The 9,849-nt window shown below is 38.8% G+C and overlaps 1 protein-coding gene across 1 annotated transcript in view; it reads right to left on the bottom strand.

Annotated features, from left to right (window-relative positions):
* The window catches only part of T265_15647 (hypothetical protein), a gene marked incomplete at both ends in the record, with an annotated part of 16,881 nt that overhangs the window by 3,703 nt on the left and 3,329 nt on the right, over positions 1-9,849 (bottom strand). Inside the window, one exon of the mRNA XM_009178857.1 lies at positions 4,084-4,116. Within this exon, the coding sequence (XP_009177121.1) occupies positions 4,084-4,116 (33 nt within the window). The remainder of the gene's footprint in view (positions 1-4,083; positions 4,117-9,849) is intronic.

Below are 9,849 nucleotides of genomic sequence, written 5' to 3' on the forward strand. Positions count from 1 at the left end.
ATTGGTGTGAAACATTTCGTTACATAAGTCGACCATACCAATACGCAATATCCTCTATATAGATTGCTCACTTTGTCCAAGTATCACACAATAAAAAATTATTTGTAAACTTTTACGCGGATTTTCGGCTCACAATATAGAGATGTCGGGAAATTTAGCAACTGCTATAGAGAGAACGTATTGCCCCTCTCAGGGGGCTGGATTAATTATTTAAAGTGGTCGTTGTTACAAATCATCATATTTCCCTAAAATATAAAGTGCATTTGCCCCTTTTTGAATAACAGGGATATGTGATAATCCACCGCAAACTTTTGCAAACATTGCATCATTGACAATAGTTGTGGGAACGTGGCACGAACAGTGTTACCTTTCAAATTTGTATAATATTCCGATAGCTGCTCTGCAAATGCAAAAGGTATAACTGCCCCAATGCAAAGAAAATCTTGACACCGGTGATGGGCTAACAAACTGAAGAAATAAGCACTATATATCCCAGTTGATCAGTTAATTTTTGATTATTATTTCGCAGTAAAACTGTTAACATTTCAAAGAGAACCGGAACGGTATATAGGTTGCTGACGCAAGAGACATGCTTCCACATGGCACATTAGGATGACGGTTCTTCTCGAAGGTTTGTTGTTCTGATATGTGAGGCCCTGTTGTATGATCGTGCAAGGGAACTTGATGTAGAAGTACAATCAATTAAGGCACCGCAAAAGTTCTGCAGATTGATTTCCGTAATCTGTCAGCCACGTCGGGTTACACGCAAAACCTCAGAAGCCAAGTCTTTCAAATTATCTACAAATGCGGTACTATAAGTACAATAATAAAATGATAAAGCTTTACAAACCTCAAATCGTGGGACTATGCCGGCTTCTATACACCGGTTAAGGAACTGCTAATTCCTAAAGGGTCTTAAAATCCACACCGACTCAAAGCCAAGTATTTAAAAGCTAGCAAAGCTACGTGTGAATTTGAATAACACATCTGATGACATGGTCACCGAGTAGCTTATGTTCAGTTCAAAAACAAGAAGGCTGGTATAGGCCCAAACCAAAATAATAAAAAAGAGGGAATTGCGTTGCACAATATAAAAGTAGAAGAGAGGAATCCACAAGTTCAGGTAAAATAACCCTCCCTGAAGTGTCTATATATTCCTCGCACATCAGTCAAGTGGAATAATGTTTTGCGCATTTACGCACACACTTGTTGCCTTGTGCGGTTAATTGTTTCAAATGCTTTAGGCAACATTGCTTCCGATCTGCAACATTGTAATGTTGCTAAAGAAATTTGCTACTATGTGAAATCAACTTCTTTGTTTGCACCTCATTTATATGGTCGGACTGTGATAGATAGGCCCGTAGGTTATTCCTTCCAAATTAATCCGCGGCACTGCGCTTCGGCGGACTACAAATATTCCCTCTACAATACACAAAATGCGCAAGTCAGTCTATTTTGCGTGCTCATTGCTGACAGCAGGAGGATTCTTTGAACCCAGTTTAAAATTAAAATAATCTGCTATTCTTGTGGCGCTATTCCTCACAATCGCTTGAATCAAGACTAGTACCCAAATACTTGTGCATCATTGTCAAGCGAACCAACAAACCACAATATTTAATCTGGTGTTTTCGGTATCCTATTTATCCGTCTGAATATTATATGAAATATTTGTCTATATAACACCGTTTGTTTGCCCGATATACAATATGGATACAAGATGTACACATGCGTGTAATTTGCCATATAAAACTCAGCGCTTTATTCGTAAAAAAATGAACAGTGATACCCCGACGAAGGTGAGAGTTTCGGCATGGTTGTTGGCAATGCATTCATCAAAATGTTCTGGATGTGCATTCCCCTACCTTAGTACCTGTCCAAACAGTTCATTTTTGTGAACGAATCAGTGTTGACTATTTGTTTAACTAGTGCTCCCTTGCGTTCATTCTACAACTGACGTTTTCATTCCCACAGAGATAGAAGCTTTTTCAAAGCTTATCCCCACCTGGTCCCCAACTGTAAAAATATTTTGGATCGACAGCTTGATCAAGAAGTCGACTTTTCCGGACGTCCTTGTGTATTTCCAGTTGCACTGTTGCGGATTCCAAAAATGTTCAGTGAACACGTGAGCGACTTACAGGCCTAAAAATTTGTAGCTTGCAAAATTCACTCCCGACGTTGTCACTGATAGACAGCCATATACAGCCCTGAATTTGCTTAGAATATGCGGCTAATATTTAAGCTTAAGCAAACTTATTATAATTTCCATTATCTTTTGCTATAGCGAAAACCAATGCAATACATGCATTTGTGTGCCAAATCAGTAGACATTGAAGGCGAATGATTAATCCCGCTGTTACTGTGGATGTATTTCTACAATGGAAAGTTATTAGTCGTTTTACGATATAACTAATTAGCTGATGCGTCCTATATGATACAATCGATTATATACCTTTAGAAGAAGAAGACAAATATATTGAGGACGCATAAATACAGTGCCCACACTCGCACATACGAATTAAACACATATGAAATGTATAACTGCCTACCGCCAGTAAAAGGCTTTGTTCAACAATAGACACCGGTAACAACATTTGTGACGAGTAAATTTTACGGAAATAATTCTGCTGCTAGCAAACACGTGATCTTGCAACGTCAACCCAGTTGCTGGATATGGCGCACCACATCTCAAATATTTCAAATTTCTCTTTTCGAATATATTTTATGTGCAGCTGTTCTGCAGATATTTGCAGCACCCCGGGCCAGCAAAGCAGTTAAGGATGCCCAAATACGTCACTTTTTGCAACTCACCTTCTGTTTATCGAAAGCCGTGAAAATATTTCGCGGTTGCCTAAAGTTTGTTGTGTAAATTCGGAGGTTCTCACAAGCAAGTGTGTTTACAAAGTTGTGTGGCCTTAAGTATTCAGGTCCCAATCATCGGATGATGGCAAGCAGTCCCGTAGGTCACTTTCTAAATAAAAAAAAATACCCAAAACGCGTAGACTCAGCTGAGTGGGAACTTTCAATGCTATATTAATCAGGTTGGTTCTTAGACTTGTTGGTTACCGTTAGATGCTTAACTGCGGCTATGTGCATTCCATTAAACCAGTGGTACGGTCAACAACTTCATCACAAACGGATGTTCGAAATACAGGATATACGGATAGTCGAATAACCTGAAAGTGTGTGATTATCGACCTTTGCGATCGGCTATTTTCTACACGATGGATATCACTATACTAACAGTGTACAAACATATTAATCGTTTAGTCAGTATTCTGTCAAAAGTTAATTACTGGTGTATTCAGGAAAAAGTGGAGCCTCTCGCTTTCACCAGCGTAAATTCTGTGCATTCTGCTCAATGAAAATTGTTCATGTGAGAGGAGGAGGCAAAAACGGAATATGCGTGTTAGTGCGATTGCAAATAAAACTGGATATTGTAGGGAAGGTTCAAAATACCCAAATATTTTGAAGCATTTGGGTGCCTTACAATTCAAGAGCTACGTAAAATTGTTGCACCTAAATCAAATTCTTGCTGAATACACTAGTCCTGTGCGGGTATGATCTGCACTTATGCATATTTTGTTCCTACGTTTTGTTATTCAAAATGTTTTTAAGACATTCACCTACGAAAATACGCTTCGTTTAGATATTCATACCCTGAACTTCTGAAATTTCTTGCTCTGTGGTTCCTCCGAAGTTAAGACAAAAGTAGTTCAGATAATTGTCCAGTGAGAACATTTCGATGCCTGATGCCAGAGCCTAATTCATGTAACATGGAATTTCCGGCTGAATTTCTGAATAATTTCCATGTGTTTGTATTTTAATGACCACATAATGTTTGGCGCAAACAGTGGAACTCTGTTGAAATTTTCTCAGCTTTTAAAACAATGATTCATGTTAAACTTTCGAAATTTCGTACACCCGAGCGATAACGGACGAGCCGAATTTATGATTCTAATACTCCATTACTAAAGGCAAACAATGGAGTACATGGTTGTATCAAACCGCAAAATGAACAAGCACTACTGTCAAGTGAGGCTGGACAAAAGCTATAACCATATAAAACGACTGAATTAGGCTTACCAATAAGACCAAATAGGACAAGGACTAGCTTGTCTGTGAAAAATAAAAAAAATAATAAGTTGCACCTAGGTCCAAAGGAGAACCGTTATTAAAGAAATTATTACATAAGTCAAGATTTTAAGCTTGCAAATACTGCGAACATCTGGAATTTGAATAAACATTATTCCAACTTAGGCTAAGCTAGAGTCTCCGATTGTTGTAAGCGAATAACGCAGTTTGTTGGTGAAGGAGAGCACCAAAATGTTTGCACCTCTAGCATGTGCGCGATTTTTTGAAAGGCTGGATACGGTGAAGAGTTCAAACTGGTGAGCAAAATATTTCATCAGCTTTCTTCGGGGGTTCTAAATAATTCCAGTTATCATTGGCGCTTAATAAAAATTTCGGTCCACCTCTGTCTCCAAAAATGATTATAAATAATCCCTAAAAGGGTAAATTTGCAATAAAATTATATTGTCATATTGTTATGTTGACAGTTGAGTGCTTCTTAAGGAATGTAACCCGTGGAAGACAAATCTTTGAGAATAAGTCAAAATAGTATGTATCAGCACTGCCATTTGCATAGCACAGCATACACCTCAAACGTCGCACGAGCTGACCCGGATGCACAGTGGCCAAACTGTCCACCACGCATTTCTGCGAAATCCGTAATACTAATTACTGGCTTGCAAAAATACCTGACTAGCATATCCAATCGCTCTTATGCATCCAGCAGCTTCCTCTTCTTAGTGTGACACACTTGGTTCAAAAGTGCTAATTTTTTTCAGACTGTGCCTGAATGTTATATTGCAATTTTATGCTCGTTGAAGCTTCATGAATCTCTACCGTACTAACGGGTTTCACTATGAATTGTTAAATTCAGGCGTTCGTGCTACAGAAATAGGAAAATCGTATTGGTCCGCACTGTTGAAATATATGGTTAACGTTTTGTTCATTTAAATGATGGCGATGGCCGGTTATCACGCACCACGTCTGTGGTAAGTCTGAAAGTCCTTTGTTAATCTTTGCGATCATTTTAATAGTTCCACGGAACGTGATTTATCATGTACAAACAGTATTTTTTTATCTTTTCGCGTTCTGAAAAGCACAGTAGCACCTTGTATCAAATACTATTTCTATGCAACTGTTTCCCAGAAATATTGGCACTTAAATAAGATCACTAGCGCAAGAATATTTTACGTTGAGCCACAACGAATTGCGCTAAGTGTCGGAAGCAAAAAATGTAACACCTCCACCGTGTGACCAAAACTGATCGGCTCCTCGACGAACATCACCAAGTGACCAGTGGAAAATTTCCGCTGCTCGGATACATTCAAAATTCGAGTGATTGACATTTTCATAGTTTGTAGACCAAAATCATCTACGCAAGTACCGCCTCTATAATTTTGACCATCATGTGTATCAGTTACGCGTGAAAGACGACCGTCTACCTAATCCGTTTTCTGTAACTGTGTCGCAGATAGCATCATACCACTTGAAATTTGAAGTGCTTGTGCGAAAAAGTTTTCACGTTTTATATTTTGCATACTGCTGCCCTTATATGTGCCTGCGTGTTCCGGTAAAACAACTGTGGATTCCGCAAGTATACTTCCTCGTCAAGGTCGATATTAAAGGCTGCTGGCACATGAATTGTCGAAGGGCCGGTTTCTTCCAAATAAATGTAAGTGTTATTGGATTGCTCAGTCACTTTTCAGCGATTAACCGCGAAGGGTCCACTTTGGTTCTAGAGCATCAACTTGCTCGGTCACTTTTCAGCAATTAACCGCGAAGGGCCTTCTTTGGTTCTAGAGCATCAACGTTTTTTAAATAAATTTGGAGCTCTTTTGTTGTAAAAATATTACAATTATTTATTCCCTTGCTAATATTTCTAGCTTTCAAGCACAAGCTGCAGACGTCTTTTATCAGAAATATCGCCTCATTTTCGACGCGAGCACTTTTCCACTTAAGAAGGCTCCAAGATCTACGTCAGAATGAATCATACCTTTTAGCTGCATCACATCATTCTGTAACAATTCTGTCAATAAGGGAACAAAAGTACGAAATTACACATTCATCATATCTAGGATTCAGAGGAGCGTGCATAATTGAGAACCCAATAGATCAACCAAACGTTACATAAAAGCACAGTATCAAACATGTATCCTAATACCCGCTAAAGGGTCGGGGTTATTTCCCCGTTGACGTCCTCGTTTTTGTTAGATATCTCTATATATTCACCTTGAATCACAAGCGAGTTTTTTCACTCTGAATCGATGCTTCTGTTATCCTTCGAGCTTTGTGCTATCTCCTTCGATAACACACACTATCATCTTCGGCGAATGCAGTTATTACAAATATTTTGTCTAACTGAATAGATTCACCATTAAGTCTCAATCATTTCACACACCCGATAAGTTGGCCAAACTGATCGTACTCAGGACTTGTGTCTGCATTATTTGTTTTCCATCTCTGATAACATGATAACCTCGACCAGTGTCAGTGTACTTTTCTGAAAGCCACGTGGCAGCGCTTAATCCGTATATGACGTAAATTGATGCTTTACCCTGACAAGAAAGTTTTCCAATGCTTACAAACATATATTGTTCAAGATTTCAGTGCACTGATCCCTGTACAATGATTGGGCATCGGTGAAGCACGTATGGAAGCTAGACTGTGTCAGCTTCCCCAAAATAAATTCTGTTATGTCGCACCTCCTAAAAATTATGCGGTAGTTGCCCAAATTTTGTGAGGTCCGTATAGTTAGATCCCCCTGACCAGTATGCCGAATGATGCTTTACTGTTTTGCAGGTATTTTCACGACAAGAATCAAATGAATGTACTAGACGCCCAGCTCAACATGAAGCAAAATTTCCGTCTTGTGGCGACTGACCAGAAATGTTGTGTGACTATCGGTTGTTTGTAGAGTGCTTTAGGTGTAAAACTTTTGTAAAATCCACTGCAGCATAAAACCAATACAAGTAGTGACGCTTGGTGTACGGGATGCATTTAAGGTTGCTGAAAATCATGATGATTATCAAATTAATATATGATNATGATTGTTTAAAACTTCGCACGATCCACGAGCACCTTTTCAACAGTAGTTAGTTAACGTAAACTGTTGCTTACATTTTACTAGGAATATTTGTAGCAATCTTGAAAAATTATTGTTAAACTTCATTGTGGAATTTTATAAATTTATATGTTTCTCTGGAAGCGCAATTAACGTAAATTTGTTTTGAAGCTTTTATATTCACGTCGCTGCTGCAATAATAAATTATTAAAAAGTAATAACGGTACATTCAGGTGGGGGTATTCCTTCCGCAATTGCAGATGTATAGGCAAGACAAAATCCAATTAACAGCTTATCAGATATCATATTTGATTTTAGACACGCAATCACCCTACAAAGAGATAAATTCGTGGGATAAGACAATCTACAAAATAACGTGAAACGTTCAACGCGTTCGTGGTCGTTATGTTCGTTTTATCCGTCAAGAGCCTTGAAAACACCAGCGCTCTGATAATATTTTCCAAAAGCGTGCCTACATAACAAACTTCAGCTCACATTCAGATTAGTTATTTTTCATTTGACTAAGACAAGATGTTGATCGTGAAAATTCACATCGTAAAATAACCAAGGCTGCCTTGGTCAGCCTATAAAATAGCCGATTGGTAGACGATAGACTAGGACTCACTGCTAAGTCCTAAAGTGCAGGCGTTTATTTGATCTATAGAAAGCACAACACTTGATGAGTTGCACATAGTAAAAAAAGATCGATACACAAAATCGACAACGAATACCGGCACTAAAATTTATGGGACCTCAGTAATCTATCTATGGAGCCAAAATGCTCTCATGGCTGTTAACGAAATACATTAGCACGCTACCGGGGGGTCCACATCAGTGCCATCATAATTTTCTGTATATTCCATAGTTGTAGGCATGTTCAGTCTTTTTTGCACCATAGAATTCCTAAACCCTGTTCAGTTGTGTCACTGCAAAACCTTATTAATTAAGATATCGGTGCTGAACGCGGACAACTTATTGTCCAGTGACCTCTGTGAGGGAGACATCTTGTTATGAATTTTTATTAACTTCACCAGTGCTAAAATACGCTTTTTAGAGGATTGCATTGTCGTGAATAATTAGATCTTAGGTTTGATGTAATACACTTGAGTTGTGCAAAAAGTAAAAATATATCTCAAAATAAATTGCGCAGAAAAAATCAGAGTAAGTTCCTGGCTTCGACCGAACTGCTCACTGCAGCACATAGGAAACCAAGAACTTGAGTCGTTGTAAACAAGTCGATCGGAAGCTGCAGCTCCAAGTGGTGACACATCGGCTATCTACAAAATACTGATTTTCAGCAAATAGGCAACTGGTTAAGGAAAATGCCTTAAATCGCCCAACAAACTGTCTGCTTTGAACTTCGTGAAATTTAATGAGCACACTGTGTATCCTCACAAATGCAGGGCAGAAGTGCTCCAGCCAGAGCGAGATTAATCTATTCGACTTCTGACTGCGAAGATTACTGCTGAGAAAGAGGCTTTTTGGAAGGCCCCATTTTGGCGACTTACACTCTATGCTTAACAGCTGGCTAACATTTGCTGGTTTCAACTCATGTATTGTTTACATCCAACGATAGCATCTGCCGTTATTCTGACGTGTGCTCTTAACGCATAATCTACCTCAACAAACTTTTTGTTCAAATGCTTTGTGCCTTCTCTAGTGATTTAGTTACAAAAAAAACAGAACAACAACTTCAGTTAACCGGAAAATAGTTGATGTCCACATCATATCGCTCGTTCAAGCATAATTGAGGTTAAGCGTATGGTGGATTAAACAAAACTGGACAGCCGTTGCATTGTGATAAGAGTACAACTACGTAATTTCTGTGCGTATCCAGTTCGCATATTTTCTTTTATATATTACTGATTTGTTTGAAGCAGTTTACTTTAAAAATATGCTGTTTCCCTTAGAACCTCGCATCAATACTGCGTGTACGTAATAAAGCCTAGATAATAGGCCATTTTATATCCCCAACGTCGACTGTGATAGTACGCCATTATTAGGCTTCTGAGAGTATTTCATTTGGGATTACTAGTACCTTTACGAGCCAAAAAGTTGTCATACTCTCTGTTTGCTGGGCTTTAGCCTCACGGTCTTACACATTCTTCTTCACACACAGATGTTCTGCAACCACTTCGGTCAAACTAGTTTTGAAATAGGAAAAGTTTTATCACGTGCACCGCTCTATATTACAAGTTTTGAGCCAATCAAACGTCCAATAAGTGTGGGATGTTTAGATAATTACTGGATAAGTTTCTTAAAGATCGTAGGTAGTGTGCGCACTCTTTGATCACAATTACTTCCCAGGACGTTTGGGTACAACATCTTACTGCAAGGAGTCCGAACTTTTAGCGAACGTCACCAATGTATGGGGCATTATTTTAGTTATTTCAAGTGGTTGGGACAATGAATATTATCACTTAAAACCTTGCAAAAGTCAGATCATACCCATTAGAAGCATGAAAGGTTTTCCGACCGTTCTGTTTGAAAATAAAGAAAAAGCAACTAACTCTGCACTAGTAAACGTGGGTGTGTAAGACGTCTAAGATAAAGAATCTAACTCTGACGACGTTGACCAAATACTCCACGGAAAGCAATAATTGTCCACTGGACACATGGGTGCTATCCGGTTGCATATGGTGGTTAGCATACATTTCGATAGCCATGCAACTGCCATTCAGTTTGCCTCAAGGTTCGGTGCAGCTCATTATGAACAAAAG

The sequence above is a fragment of the Opisthorchis viverrini genome, assembly GCF_000715545.1.
Source record: "Opisthorchis viverrini unplaced genomic scaffold opera_v5_735, whole genome shotgun sequence".
In the NCBI taxonomy this organism is placed as follows: Eukaryota; Metazoa; Platyhelminthes; class Trematoda; order Opisthorchiida; family Opisthorchiidae; genus Opisthorchis; species Opisthorchis viverrini.